Source organism: Bubalus bubalis, chromosome X (genome assembly GCF_019923935.1).
Source record: "Bubalus bubalis isolate 160015118507 breed Murrah chromosome X, NDDB_SH_1, whole genome shotgun sequence".
Lineage (NCBI taxonomy): Eukaryota > Metazoa > Chordata > Mammalia > Artiodactyla > Bovidae > Bubalus > Bubalus bubalis.
In genome coordinates, this window is record NC_059181.1 from 50,590,594 (window position 1) to 50,606,077 (window position 15,484).

Here is a 15,484-nt window from a genome sequence, read left to right on the forward strand (position 1 = left end):
CGCTACAAAGAAACAGAAAGTAGAGCAAGGGAGATAAAGAGTAGAAAGATGCTGTTTTAGTGATCAAGGATGTCTCTCTGAGGAAATGACATTTGAACAAAGACCTAAAAGAAGAAAGAATATAAGATTTGTGAATATCTAGAGGAAGAGTGTTCCAAGCAAAGGCTTTTAAACAGGAGGATGCTGAAAAAATTTTCAAGAAACAGCAAGGAGGCCTTTGTGGCTGGAGAAGAATGAATAATGGGAAGAGAAGGAATAGATAGAGTTAAGGAGGTGACAGTAAGCCAGAAAGCATAGAGCCATGGAGGTCCTGGGAGGACTTTGGCTTTTACTCTGAGTTGAGACAAGAGCCACAGAGAGTTTTGAGCAAAGAAGGGACATGGCCTGACTTAGGATTTAATAGGATCTGTCTAACTGCTGTGAAGAGAACAGATAATAAGGCGGCAAGACTTTAAAGAGGGAGGCCAGTTAGTATAAATACTGCATTTATCCAAGAAAGAAAGAGCTTCCCTGGTGGCTCAGTGATAAAGAATCCACCTGCACTGAGGGAGATGTGGGTTCGATCTCTGGGTCTAGATGATCCCTGGAGGAGGAAATGGCAACCCACTCCAGTATTAGTGACTGAGCACACATGCAAGTATTCTTGCCTGGGAAATCTCATGGACAGAGGAGCCTGGCAGGCTACACCCCATGGGGTCGCAAAACTTAGCAACTAAACAACAACAACAAAACAAGAAAAGTTGGTAGTTTAGACTAGAGTAGTAACTGTGGGAGTAGCGAGAAGTAGATTGTTGATGTATCTAAAGATAGGGTCAAAATTCCCTGATGGATTAGGAGTGGAGCATGAGAGGAAGAAGGGAGTCAAACATGACTCTAAGATTTTCAGTGGAACAACTATTTCCTGAGATAAGGAAAACCAGGGGAGGAGTGGAATTGAGAGGTAGGGGAGATACAAGGAACTCAGTTTGGGATACCTTAAGCTTTAGGTGCTTAGTGGAAATGCTAGTGAAATGTAAAATAAACAATATATAGGTCTGGATTTCATAAGACATGTCTATACTAGAGATACAGATTTGGGAGTCAACTGTGTACAAATGATATTTAAAGCCATGGAACTAGATGACCTCACCTACAGAGTGACTGTAGAAAGAACAGAGGAGAGGAAGGGGAGGTCTAGAATAGCACCTCCAAGTGTCCCAAAGATTTAGACTCAAGAAGAGAAGGAGCCAATAAAGGGGACTGAAAAGTTATGTCCAGGAATGATCATCTGTCCAAATCTTTCTTGATTTGACCTCCCACACAACCAAGGCTGTCTCCTCTAGGACCTTTTCTGTAAGACTTGAGCAAAGGCGATCCCTCCCTTCTTTGAACTCCATATATTTCACTACCTTCCTTAGAACAAAAGGAAAAATGTCGGTGAAACAAGTCTGAGTACCTCATCGGTCTCTGAGCCCCTTAAGGTCAAGGTCAAGTCCCCTAAGGTCAAGATCAAACTTAGATGCCTTTGCAGTAATTTGCATTCTGCTTTAACAATTGTTACTGCCTGTGCTACCCACTGTATTATTTACTTAGTTTCTTTAAATAGATACACTTTTTAATATTACTTGTTCAGTTCAGTTCAGTCGCTCAGTCATGTCTGACTCTGCGACCCCATGAAATGCAGCAGGCCAGGCCTCCATGTCCATCATCAACTCCCAGAGTTCACCCAAACTCATGTCCATCAAGTCCGTGATGCCATCCAGCCATCTCATCCTCTGTCGTCGTCCCCTTCTCCTCCTGCCCCCAATCCCTCCCAGCATCAGAGTCTTTTCCAATGAGTCAACTCTTCACATGAGGTGGCCAAAGTATTGGAGTTTCAGCTTTAGCATCAGTCCTTCCAAAGAACACCCAGGACTGATCTCCTTTAGAATGGACTGGTTGGATCGCCTTGCAGTCCAAGGGACTCTCAAGAGTCTTCTCCAACACCACAGTTCAAAAGCATCAATTCTTCGGTGCTCAGCTTTCTTCACAGTCCAACTCTCACATCCATACATGACCACTGGAAAAACCATAGCCTTGACTAGACGGACCTTTGTTGGCAAAGTAATATCTCTGCTTTCCAATATGCTATCTAGGTCGGTCATAACTTTCCTCCAAGGAGTAGGTGCTTTTTAATTTCATGGCTGCAATCACCATCTGCACTGATTTTGGAGCCAAGAAAAATAAAGTCAGCCACTCTTTCCACTGTTTCCCCATCTATTTGCCATGAAGTGATGGGACCAGATGCCATGATCTTAGTTTTCTGAATGCTGAGCTTTAAGCCAACTTTTTCACTCTCCACTTTCACTTTCATCAAGAGGCTTTTTAGTTCCTCTTCACTTTCTGCCATAAGGGTGGTGTCATCTGCATATCTGAGGTTATGGATATTTCTCCCAGCAATCTTGATTCCAGCTTGTGCTTCTTCCAGCCGAGCATTTCTCATGATGTACTCTGCACATAAATTAAATAAGCACGGTGACAATATACAGCCTTGATGTGCTCCTTTTCCTATTTGGATCCAGTCTTTTGTTCCATGCCCAGGCCTAACTGTTTCTTCCTGACCTGCATATAGGTTTCTCAAGAGGCAGGTCAGGTGGTCTGGTATTCCCATCTCTTTCAGAATTTTGCACAGTTTATTGTGATCCACACAGTCAAAGGCTTTGGCATAGTCAATAAAGCAGAAATAGATGTTTTTCTGGAACTCTTTTGCTTTTTCCATGATCCAGCAGATTTGGCAATTTGATCTCTGGTTCCTCTGCCTTTTCTAAAACCAGCTTGAACATCAGGAAGTTCACGGTTCACATATTGCTGAAGCCTGGCTTGGAGAATTTTGAGCATTACTTTACTAGCGTGTGAGATGAGTGCAATTGTGCGGTAGTTTCAGCATTCTTTGGCATTGCCTTTCTTTGGGATTGGAATGAAAACTGACCTTTTCCAGTCCTGTGGCCACTGCTGAGTTTTCCAAATTTGCTGGCATATTGAGTGCAGCACTTTCACAGCATCATCTTTCAGGATTTGAAATAGCTCAACTCGAATTCCATCACCTCCACTAGCTTTGTTCATAGTGATGCTTCCTAAGGCCCACTTGACTTCACATTCCAGGATGTCTGGCTCTAGGTGAGTGATCACACCATCGTGATTGTCTTGGTCATGAAGATTTTTTTTGTACAGTTCTTCTGTGTATTCTTGCCATCTCTTCTTGATATCTTCTGCTTCTGTTAAGTCCATACCATTTCTGTCCTTTATCGAGCCCATCTTTGCATCAAATGTTCCCTTGGTTTCCCTAATTTTCTTCAAGAGATCTCTAGTCTTTCCCATTCTATTGTTTTCCTCTATTTCTTTGCATTGATTGCTGAGGAAGGCTTTCTTATCTCTCCTTGCTATTCTCTGGAACTCTGTATTCAGATCCTTATATCTTTCCTTTTCTCCTTTGCTTTTCACTTCTCTTCTTTTCACAGCTATTTGTAAGGCCTGCCCAGACAGCCATTTTGCTTTTTTTCATTTCTTTCCCCTGGGGATGGTCTTGATCCCTGTCTTCTGTACAATGTCACGAACCTCTGTCCATAGTTCATCAGGCACTCTATCTATCAGATCTAGTCCCTTAAATCTATTTGTCACTTCCACTGTATAATCATAAGGAATTTGATTTAGGTCATACCTGAATGGTCTAGTGGTTTTCCCTACTTTCTTCAATTTAAGTCTGAATTTGGCAATAAGGAGTTCATGATCTGAGCCACAGTCAGCTCCTGGTCTTGTTACTTGTTAGGCTTATTCTAAGCAACAATATCTATGATCTCATGTTTTCAACATGCTAGTTATATTTTTAATACACATTATAGTCAATATATGGCAACTAAAATAAAAATGTTCAGTTATATTCCTCCTAAAGTTATTTTATGCGCCAAAACAACAAAATTCATTCAACACTTTTGAAAACATAAACTCCTAAAACCATTCCACCGCATACCAACTGTGTGGTCTCTATTTCCCCACCTGACAAATGGAGATAATGATAACTGCTTCACCTGGTTTTATCTCCCTGGCCTCTCCTGGCCTCTCCTACTCTGGCTCTATGGTACTATTTTGCTCTTTTTCTCTCCCCACTCCCCATCTTCCTCCTCTGTCTTCTTTGTATATCTCTCTTTATGTCTCTGACCATCTCTTTTTTCCTTTGTTTCTGTCTGTCCTTCCTCTTTTCTGCTCCATTAGGACCATCAACAATAAAGTCTACATTGCAGAAGTCAAAAAGAAGGACCAGGCAAAGAAAATCTATGAAGAGAAGCCTATCAGCAAGGAAAAATAGCTGCTCATGTAGGCATCAGGTAAGGCTCCATTCAGTATGAAACATGACAAATTCATCTTAGATGCGTGATCAGGGGCTTACACACGGTGTCACTTGGCCTCAGTCTCTGCCTTTGTAAAGTGGGGACAATGATCTCTACTTCATAGGATTACATGAAGATGATGTGAGTTAATGAATATCAAAGCCTATAAGACAGTAAGTGTTCAATAAATGGGAATTTATTCCTCACTTCCACCTTCCTCCCGCCAGCAGGATGTGGCTTATTTAAGAATTGGCATCTTCCAGTAAAGTTATGTTCAAGTGAGATTTCTCTAAATCAAATCCTGTTTTCTAACTGAGTTCTATTCTGCTGGCAGAAATGTATTGCCTTCTTCAGGGTTTCCTCTTAGCCTCCAAAAGAGCTTCATCAAGGACAGAATAGGTTTGGCTATTGAATACTGAGGAATTAATGCCATATAAATAAGTTTAATCTAAAGCATGGGGGAGGGGTGAGTGTGAGGAGTTATTTGAAGAGCAAGAGGTATTGTGTATAAATTGAAAGCTCATTTTGTAAAACAAATCATTAGCCTTTTATTGTTTTATTGTAGATTCAGATTTTCAATAACATAGTTTTGTTATGGGTAAATTGCCTGTAATAAAATTTGTTAGGCAGAATATTTAAAGGCGTGAATGAGGGAGAAAGACAGTTTTAAAAGTAGGTAAATACTCACTGTGGGCGAGGGACTTAGTAGAAGTCTGAAAAGTTCTGCTGTGGCCAGAGAGGGGGCAGGCAAAACTAGATCATCTAACAGCTCCCCTCACCTTCATGAGATCCATTCTCTGGACCAGTACCAGCTGGTGGTGAGCTTGAGCCCTGGCCAATTGGTGAAAAGGCTGAGTGCAGAGGTTACAGTGCTGGAAAAGACAAGCATTGGATATGTTCATGTACCACCTCTGAGGACAACTTGCTTGTGCACCAATACCACACAACTGTGGGGGCAGCACTATGGGTCAACCATAAGAGAGGCCTTTCCTGATAAGGAGCCTGCCCCTTTTCCATCTGCTTACCTCTGATACCACTTCTATCCTACATTCCTTTCCCATTCAAGGAGTAGAGGGCATGTTTGAAGTTGAAGACAGTTTGGTTACAAACTTGGTCTCATCTGAACCAGCTGTGTGAAATCATTAACTGTCATATTTCCCACACTGGTAATTTCCCTCCAAAATTGTAAAAAGTGGGGAAGGGTTTCCTGGCTTGGCTCCATGAAATAATATATTAACAAGACTAGGGGATTCAGAACCCACACTTGCATTCCTCTGGAATTACTACTGAGAATGGGAGGCAATGAGATGGCAATGTTAAGGACAAGCTGCCCCAGAGGATATCTCAGGCCCTAAGGGTGGAGAAACACTGAGGCTGCCAGTCTTGCTTCAAACTTCATCTCGAGGCATTTGAAGGCCACACTGGCTACAGCAGAATCATTATATGAGCTGTCCAAATATGGATTCCTGGGCCTCACCCTCCTGGAGTCTGCATGAGTAGGTTGTGGAGGGGCCCAGGAATCTATCTTTATAACCCATTTGCAAGTGAGCTTGATGTCCAATCATATTGGAGAACCAGTGATCTGGGCTAGAGGCCTCCTCTGAGGGATGAGTGGACAGACACAGAGAAATCACCCATGTTATATGGCCACTCTCACTAAACTGTTTATCTTCAAAGGTCCTACCTAATTTGACCCTGCTCACCCAGAGAGACAGTGTGGAATGCGGAGGGGGGAGACACAGACACAGACCTGGGTTTAAATCCCAGCTTTGACCTTCTGTGAAGGTGAGGCAGCAGGCAAATCACCCACTGGCTCTCCTTCACTTTTCCCATCTGCACAATGAGCATGCACAATCTTCAGCCCAGGACCACTGTGAGAATTTGAGAAAATTCCTCCCCACAAATCAGTGGTACCCAGGAATGAAGACCTGATGATAATTGTAATCCTTAGCATTATCAAGAGATAATTATCAGAGAAGGCAATGGCACCCCACTCCAGTACTCTTGCCTGGAAAATCCCATAGATGGAGGAGCCTGGTGGGCTGCAGTCCATGGGGTCGCTAAGAGTTGGACACGACTGAGCGACTTCACTTTCACTTTTCACTTTCATGCATTGGAGAAGGAAATGGCAACCCACTCCAGTGTTCTTGCCTGGAGAATCCCAGGGACGGGGGAGCCTGGTGGGCTGCCGTCTATGGGATTGCACAGAGTCAGACACGACTGAAGTGACTTAGCAGCAGCAGCATTATCAAGCACTTACTAAGATCCAAGTATGGTTCCAAATGATTTACATGAATGATCTCACTGAATTTGCACTAACTTTATCTATGAAAGAGGAGCTATTATCCTTCCCATGCTACAGATAAGGAGTCTGAGGTGTAGAGAGTGTGAATAACTTGTCCAGGGGCCCACAGGCAGCAATTGAGTCCTTGGAGCCTGCACTCTTAAACCCTAAGCCATAAATGGCAGCTCCCTCCTCCCCCCACCCCCATTCTCCTCAAGGGTTAAAACAGAGGGGAGAGCCAGTCCTGTTGAGATCAAACAGAACAAAGACCTCTGAAAGGAAGGAAGCCAAGGGAATGTATGTAAGCAGGCACCTCAGAGAGTATGGGGGCTCAGTTTGCCCCTAAGCTTCCTGACAGCTGTAGCAGGAAAGGGGGTGGGGAGCAGAATTCCCTAGTTTCCATGTTCTGGGGGGGAGAAAAGGAGGCACAGAGGCATATCTAAATGGACATTTGTCTTGGACTGAAATTCCAGAGGAGTTAATCTTGTGGCCAGCTCAGCAAACATCCGGGACCAGAAATTCGTCTGTGATTTCATGAGGCGCTAAAAGGCTTATTCACACACGTGATTCTGTGAGAGTCAAAAGGCAGAGGGGGGAAAAACATGAAATTCTATCTAGAAGAGAACCTTGCTAGACTAAGTTCCCACAGCAGTAAGGGGTGTTGGGGGAGGCTGAGGCCCTGTCTGTGTATCTGTCTCTCTCTGCAATGCACACCACAGGGTCTCTCCAGGAGGAGATCCAGGCTCATGAGGACATGACACTCCTCCAGAGCCTGGGCTCCAGGATGGATGGCAAATGAGCCAGGATGAAGTTGTGAGTGATAGCCAGACTGCCAGAGCCTGGGAGCTGAGTGGAGGCTGGGTCTGTTGGGCTGGGCATGCTTGGAAGAGGCAGAGTAGGGGCAGCTGATTGTAGGTTTGGGAGAAGCATGTGGTATTTGGGCAGGTGGGGTGGGGTGTTGCAGGCAATGGAGCAGCAGGTGGTGCAGAGCTCACTTCTCATCCTCCCCAGATATTGCCCCTTTTGATGTCCCTTTACTTGGCTTTCTGCCTGGTGAACTCTTCATACCACCACCCATGCAGGTGAGGCTGACTTGCCCCCATCCACTATGATTGAGAGGGGAGAGACCTGTGTCCGAATTACCTTTTGTCCATCACTGCAAGACCAGTCTGCCTTCCCCAGTTCAGGGATCATGGCCAACTTTGTGGTCCAGTATGATGTAGCATTGAAGGACATCATAGGAGACGTGCACGTGAGAGGGCCAGCAGAATGGAAAGTGGGCTCAGGAGTCAGACAGTCCTGGGAAACAAGGTGCTGGCCTCCACGAGGTACTTGTTTGTTTCTCCCCGGGGATCAGTGAGGACTAGTGCACACAGACAAGATGGTGTGTAGCAACACATGACTTCACAGCGGGGAGGCACGTGTACCCCAAAGGCTTAGAGACCTGGAACTTGAATTCAATAAATTGAACTGAACTCCAGGTAAACACGCTCCTAAGTGAAGCAAGCCATAGCCCACTCCTAACCAGTCCTTTTAGGAAGGGTAATATTGGCCAGTGATTAGACTCTCACACTTTCTGCAGCTCTGATACTCTCATGTCCTCTTGGGCTTTCTGGATGTCTCTACATTTTAAAAAGCCTTTTAGCCTCACTTGAGCCATTTGCCTAAACTGGGAGCCCTTAAATTCTGAGCTCACACACTCACAAAGAACATGCCAAGGTCCCATCCTCTTCCAGAGGAGTAGAGGCTGATCCGGGACACTTGTCTTGACAACAATTGTGTGGCAGCCTGAGATGTCTGGTCCCAGCCTGCTTGTTCCACAGCACCTCTCACTGCCTCCAGCACACAAACCATCCTCCAGCTGCCCTCACACCATGACACATCACACACCATTGTGTGGTATGACCACTCACCTAGAGCCAGACATCCTGGAATGTGAAGTCAAGTGGGCCTTCGGAAGCATCACTATGAGCAAAGCTAATGGAGGTGATGGAATTGCAATTGAGCTATTTCAAATCCTGAAAGATGATACTGTGAAAGTGCTGCACTCAATATGCCAGCAAATTTGGAAACAGCAACAGTGGCCACAGGACTGGCAAAGGTCAGTTTTCGTTCCATTCCCAAAGAAAGGCAATGCCAAAGAATGCTCAAACTACTGCACAATTGCACTCATCTCACACGGTAGCAATGTAATGCTCAAAATTCTCCAAGTGAGGCTTCAACAGCATGTGAACCGAGAACTTCCAGATGTTCAAGCTGGAAAGGTGTTCAAACTTCCACATGTAAAGCTGCCTTTAGGAAAGGCAGAGGAACCAGAGATCAAATTGCCAACATCCCCTGGAACATAGAAAATGCATTAGACCTCCAGGGAAAAAATCTACTTTTGCTTTATTGACTACTCCAAAACCTTTGGCCGTGTGGATCACAACAAACTGTGGAAAATCCTTAAAGAGATGGGAATACCAGACCGCCTTAGCTGCCTCCTGAGAAATCTGCATGCAGGTCAAGAAGCAACAGTTAGAACTAGACATGGAACAACGGACTGGTTCCAAATGGGGAAAGGAGTATGCCAAGGCTGTACATTGTTACCCTGTTTATCAAACTTATATACAGAGTACATCATGTGAAATGCCGGGCTGGATGAAGCACAAGCTGGAATCAAGATTGCCAGGAGAAATATCAATAACCTCAGATACACAGATGACACCACCCTTATGGCAGAAAGTGAAGAGGAACTAAAGAGCCTTTGATGAAAGTGAAGGGGGGTGAAAAAGCTGGCTTAAAATTCAACATTCAAAAAACTAAGATCATGGAATCCAGTCCCATCCTTTCATGGCAAATAGATGGGGAAACAATGGAAACCCTGACAGACTTTATTTTCTTGGGCTCCAAAATCACTGCAGATGGTGACTGCAGCCATGAAATTAAAAGACGCTTGCTCCTTGAAGAAAAGCTATCACCAACCTAAACGGCATATTATAAAGCAGAGGTATTAATTGTGAATACTTTATACCTATGGGTTTCTGAAGCCATTTCTTTAAAAATAAAAATAAATAAAAAGCAGAGGTATTACTTTGCTGACAAAGGTCCGTCTAGTCAAAGCTATGGTTTTTCCAGTAGTCGTGTATGGATGTGAGAGTTGGACCATAAAGAAAGCTGAGCACTGAAGAATTGATGTTTTGAGCTGTGGTGTTGGAGAAGACTCTTGAGAGTCCCTTCAACTTCAAGGACATCAAATCAGTCAATCATAAAGGAAATCAGTCCTGAATAATATTGGTGCTGAAGCTCCAATACTTTGGCCACCTGATGTGAAGAACTGACTCATTGGAAAATACCCTGATGCTGGGAAAGATTGAAGGCAGGAGGAGAAGGGGATGACAGAGGACGAGATGGTTGCATGGCATCACTGACTTGACAGACATGAGTTTGAGCAAGCTCTAGGAGTTGGTGTTGGAGAGGTAAGCCTGGCATATTGCAGTCCATGGGGTCGCAAAGAGTCGGACATGACTGAGCGGCTGAATTGAACTGATACTCCCACCCAGGGTGTGCTCTGATTCCTGCATCCCCAAAACAAGAACCCTTCAATCCACCTACCTACCATTTTACTTGAGTATGCCTGCCTTTCAAAGCCCAACCCCCTCACTCCATGAACACCTAATCCGTTATGCCCACTACTGCCTGTGTTGGGAACCCTGAAGTGAATCACACACTGATCTTATTTACTGTCTCCAGGTGAAACAGAGACATGCAAGAATGACTCAAGATGAGAAGTGCTTTGTCAATGACAGCTTAAGTATGATGGAAGCCATTGTGAGGGGTGAGGAGGTCAGAGAGTGCTCCCTGGAGGAAGTAAAGACATACTGTGGTCTTAAAGAATTCAAAGACATGTGCCAGGTTGGGAAGGACGCTCTCAGAGGCAAAGGCAATCTAGTAAACTGAGGGTTGCATGATACAAAGAATGGAGGTTGGAAAAATCCAGGGGTGTGAAGGGAACTACAAGAGGATTGGAGCTCCTGAAGCGTTGATTTGAGGCTCATGGTATGTTCAGAGGTGAGCCTGAAGGCCATGAGTGCTGCAGGGGCTTGATAAGGAATATAAAATTTATGTTGAGAGGCTTGAGCCATCCAAGGGAATGGGTCCAGGGGTGAGTGGGTATGAATTTGTGGAGGGGGAACAAGTGAAGAGCATTGGACTGGAGAAGGACTTGTGGGGTCAGCAATGGAGATCCATGGGTTGAATCCAAGAGAGCTAGGGAGGTGACCCAAGCAGAACGTCTAGAGCCAGAAGAGCAGATCTAGGATGGCAGTTGCTAAAGCAGAGCTTCCCAGTCTAGCAGCTATTGACTTCCACAACCCTTGGGATATCCAGCCCCACCAACTGACATCGGGCTGTTCAGGGTTCTAAATGCCCACCACTTCCCCCATTGTGCTACACAAATGTAATCATTTTCTTTGCATGCCACGACTGACAAATATTAGGCAACACTGCTTATGGAACACGGGGAGAACATGGAGCTGAAGAAAGAGACTGAACCCTATGGGCCTGAGAGCCTGTAGGAGAATAAGGAGCTTTCGTCATCTCTGAATCCCAGGGGACAAGATTCTTCTAAGGACCAGAAGTGATTGTCAATTGTGAACAACATCAGGCAGGTGCAGTCTGAGGAGAACTGAAGTACATCCAGTGAGTTTTCAAACCAACTAGTCATTGCTGCCTTTGGTGAGAGAAGGATCAGTGGTGAGGGTGGGAGCTAAGCTCCAGTAGGCAGCGGAGTAAACTGGAGGTGAGAAGACCGTTACAGCTGTGAGTTCGTTACCTCGGCATGCTACCGGGAAGAAAGGAGCTGGTTTGAAGTTTGTGTGGGATTGGGATGAATGGAGGTTTTCTTAGTGGATGGAAAAGACAGCAACATTTTTAAATTCTAAAGAAGACCCGGTCGGGTGCATGGGTGGGGTTGGAGAGTAGGAGTCTGGCTGGTGGAAGAGGTCCTGGAAGCTGGGCATGCATGGGGTCAGGGAAGGATTGTTTTGTCTTTCAGTAGAGGGATGAGGCATATAGGCATGTGGACCTTGTGCAAGAGTGGAGTGGGCAGTCCAAGGGACATGGCCTGGTGCCCTTACCGTTCTCCTGTGGAGGGAAGGGAGACGGCTCCTGAGAACAGTGTGGCATGATAGCTGAAGGGAGTGTGAGAGGTAATGCCTCTGGTTTATAAAATGTGAGGTGTGGCACCACCAGTGAACCTGGGTGCATGGAGAGGTAGGGATGTGATTTTCCCAGAAGCTCTCACCTACACAGGTATGGGAAGAACATGGAAAGAGAGCTGGACTCTGCCTGTTGCTTGGGCAGTTGCAGGATGTTTGACTCAGGCTTTGGGGGGACTGCTGTAGTGTGCAAGGGCAAAGTGCAGACAGCGCCTAAACTTGTGCTTGTGAATTAATTAAAAGGCTGGCATGGAGGAGAAGAGCAAGATGTCCTCCCACCTTCCTTCCTTCTCTCTACTCCCAGCTCCCGCCCTCCAAGAGGGGAGGAGATAGTGTGTCCAGCTTTGTGATCAGAGAATGCCTGAATGTCTGAGAGGAGAATAAGCTGGTTATCCTGGGGTAGAGCCTGCTGCAGGCTTCTGGGCAGCACAGACCCTCTGCAAGCCTATACTTGCTTAGGCTGAGCTGCCACTGGTCCTGGGGGCCCTCCCAACTTCCCTCTCCCTTTCCCTCAGCTGTCCCAGGCCCCAGGCTCTGCAGAAAGAGAGATGGAGTGGGGGATGGGGGTCAGCAGCCAATCACATACCTGATAGCCCAAGGCATCTGCACCTGGTCTAACCAATCCCTTCTGAACAAACTGCTCACTCAGACTCTGCTCCCTCCTCCCCTCCCTGCTCTGCCCAGCAACAGCAGAAAGGAGGCTGAAGGAGGAGAGGGAGGCCCTGCAAACTCCCAGCCCCTGGCAGCAATGGAGCTGGGCCTCAGACTCACTCTATAGAGAGAGGCTGAAACAGTACTTACAGTTCCTGGAACGCAGGCAAATCGTCCCTAGGGGCCCTCAAGACTGTGCAAGCCCGGCTCTCACAGACAGGAACTCACATATTATAGACATCCTGATCCTTGGAGCCTTTGGCCTCAAGCCAGTCTCATTCTCTCCACACTCAGGGGCAGGCCCTGGGCTGGCAGTCTGACCAGCAGAGATACATAGTTCTGGTGGAGGAGACGGACATTGAGCAAGCAATCCCACAAATGCCTATTTTAATGGCAACAGTGATAAGGCCTAGGAAGGAAAAGAGTAGAGTTTTATGTAGCAAAATAAGAGAGGACTTGATTTAGACGCTTTCACAGTTTTTGTTGATTTCACTTCTGTTTTCCTCAGATTTACAACGGCTATCTTATTTATGAATTGCACCCAGAGGCCTTCCACCTGTTGGTAAAAATGTGGGGTTTGTTTTCGACGTGAGTGGCTCCATGTGTGGTACCAGGATGAAGCAGGTAACAGGGGCCCTGGGGGTCTTTTGTAGCTTTTGATTTAGAAAGCTCAGAAAGCGGAGTGCTGGAACAGTGGTTCCCTGAGACCGGACTCCCTGCCATCCCATCACCCTTTGACCTTATAGGCCTAGGCCTACCTTAGTGTCTTGGTTCCTTATCAATTAGAACCCCCATCGCCATGGAGCCACAGAACCCTAGGAATACTGAAACATAGGACCACAGGGCCTGAACCCATCGATAGCCTCCACCACAAGCCTCCAGGTCTCATAAGGGCTCAGAGTTAAACAGCCTTTGAGCTAGAGTACTCTGGCATCATAAAGGCTGAGTCAAAAATATTAAAACTTTGATCATTTTAGACTCTGAACTGTCAAGGGGCCACAGCTTTGTTTTCTTGTTTTTTGACTACATAGCCAAAAGAGTACTGTGCCCTGGGCTTATAGTTCTTAGGAGCCATAGATATGGAGCCAAGTATGGCTAATATGCTGAGGATTCTAATGGGAAAAGTGGACAACATGCAAAAACATATGGGAAATTTAACCAGAGAGGTATACTCTAAGAAAATTTATAAGAATGCTAGAAATATAAAACACTGTAACAATAATGAATAATGAATAATGCTTTTTATGGCTCATCAGGGGAATGAACATGGCCAAAGAAAGAATCAGTGAACTTGAAGAATGAGAATAGAAACTTCCCAAAGTGAAAAGCAAAGAGAATGAAAACAAAAATAGAAAACCAACAGAATATCCAAGAACTATGTACTTATACAAAAGTGTAACATGTTTAATAGTATTCCCATAAGGAGAAGAAAGAAAGTTGCAGAAGAAATATTTGAAGGAATAACAGGCACAGATTTTCCAAATAACAAATGACATCTATCAAGTCAGAGGTCCTAGAAGCTCAGAGCACACTAAGCAGGATAAATGCTAAAAGATGTGCATGGAGGCATATGCAGAAAATCAAAGACAAAGAGAAAATCCTGAAAAAGCCCAAAAGCCCACAGAAAATAATATCTTTCTTATAGAGGAACAAGGATAAGAATTACATTTAATTTCTCTTGAGAAACCATGCAAGGAAAAAGAGTATAGTGAAATATATAAAGTGTTGAAGGAGAAAACCACCCAATTTGACAGCAAAATTGCCCTTCCAAAATGATAAATAAAGACTTTATCAGCCAAACCAATATTGAGATAATTGTCACCAACCTGTCTTGCACAGCTAAGTTAAAAGAAGTTCTTCAGAGAGAAGGAAAATGAGATGGCTCAGATACTTGGATCTATATAAAGAAAGGAAGTTTGTTAGAGAAATAATAAATAAAGGTAAAATAATATATTTTATTTTTAAACTAATTGATCTAACAGATAACAATTTACTCAGAATAATTAGAGCAACTATGTATTCAGTGATTATAGCTTATTGATAAGTGAAATTAATGATAGCAGTGGTATAAGGGACAAGAGAAAGGAATTGGACTACTCTGTCACAAGATGCTTGAACTATGCATGAAGTCATAGAGTGTTATTTTAATGTGGACTTGGATTAACTGTAAAGGCATATTTTAAACTCTAGGGCAACCACTAAGAAATTTTCTTAACGTAATGGATATGCTAAGAGACGAGAGAAAACAGGACCATATAAAACACTCAATTAAAATTAAAGAAGTCAGAAAAAAGAGTAGGAGACAAAGCAAAAAAGGGAAATGAAGAGAAAGCAGTTTTAAAATATAGCAAATATTAATCTAGCTATATCAGTAATCATTTTAATGATGACTTGTCTAAATATACCAGTTAAAAGATAGAAGCTGTCAGTGTCAATTAAAAGAAAACAAAACAAAAGAACCAACTATATGTTTTCTACTAGAAGCCCATTTTAAATATAAAGACACAGATAGATTAAAAGTAACAGGATAGAACCATATGCTATGCTAACACTAACCCAAAGAAAGCTGAACAGCTATATTAATTTCAGACCAAGTACACTTCAGAGTAAGACAATTGTTAAGATTAAGAAGTGCATTATATTATGGAAAAAGGTTGAGTCTCCAAGAAGACATAATAATCTTTACTGTGTATTCAACTGAAATTACAGTGTCAAAATGTGTGTGGCAAAAATTAATAGAACTGCAAGAAGAAATAGAAAAATCATTAATATAGTTGGAGACTTCAACTTCCTTATATTAGAAATGGACATATCCAGTAGACAGAAAATACATAAGGACACTGTTGAATAGCACCATCAATTAATTGGATCTAACTGACATCTATACGATGCTTCATCCAACAATACACATTTGCCCCAAGCTCACATAGAACATTTGCCAAAATAGTCTACATTGTGGGTCATAAAACACACCTTAACAAATTTAAAATAATATAAATCATACAAAG

At 44.0% G+C, this 15,484-nt stretch overlaps 1 protein-coding gene across 1 annotated transcript in view; it reads left to right on the forward strand.

The window, feature by feature from the left end:
* ITIH6 (inter-alpha-trypsin inhibitor heavy chain family member 6) overlaps positions 1–15,484 on the forward strand; it is a 33,869-nt gene that overhangs the window by 5,158 nt on the left and 13,227 nt on the right. Inside the window, 6 exon segments of the mRNA XM_044936473.1 lie at positions 4,228–4,294; positions 4,297–4,340; positions 4,996–5,280; positions 7,699–7,879; positions 12,985–13,006; positions 13,009–13,100. Of these exon segments, the coding sequence (XP_044792408.1) occupies positions 4,228–4,294; positions 4,297–4,340; positions 4,996–5,280; positions 7,699–7,879; positions 12,985–13,006; positions 13,009–13,100 (691 nt within the window).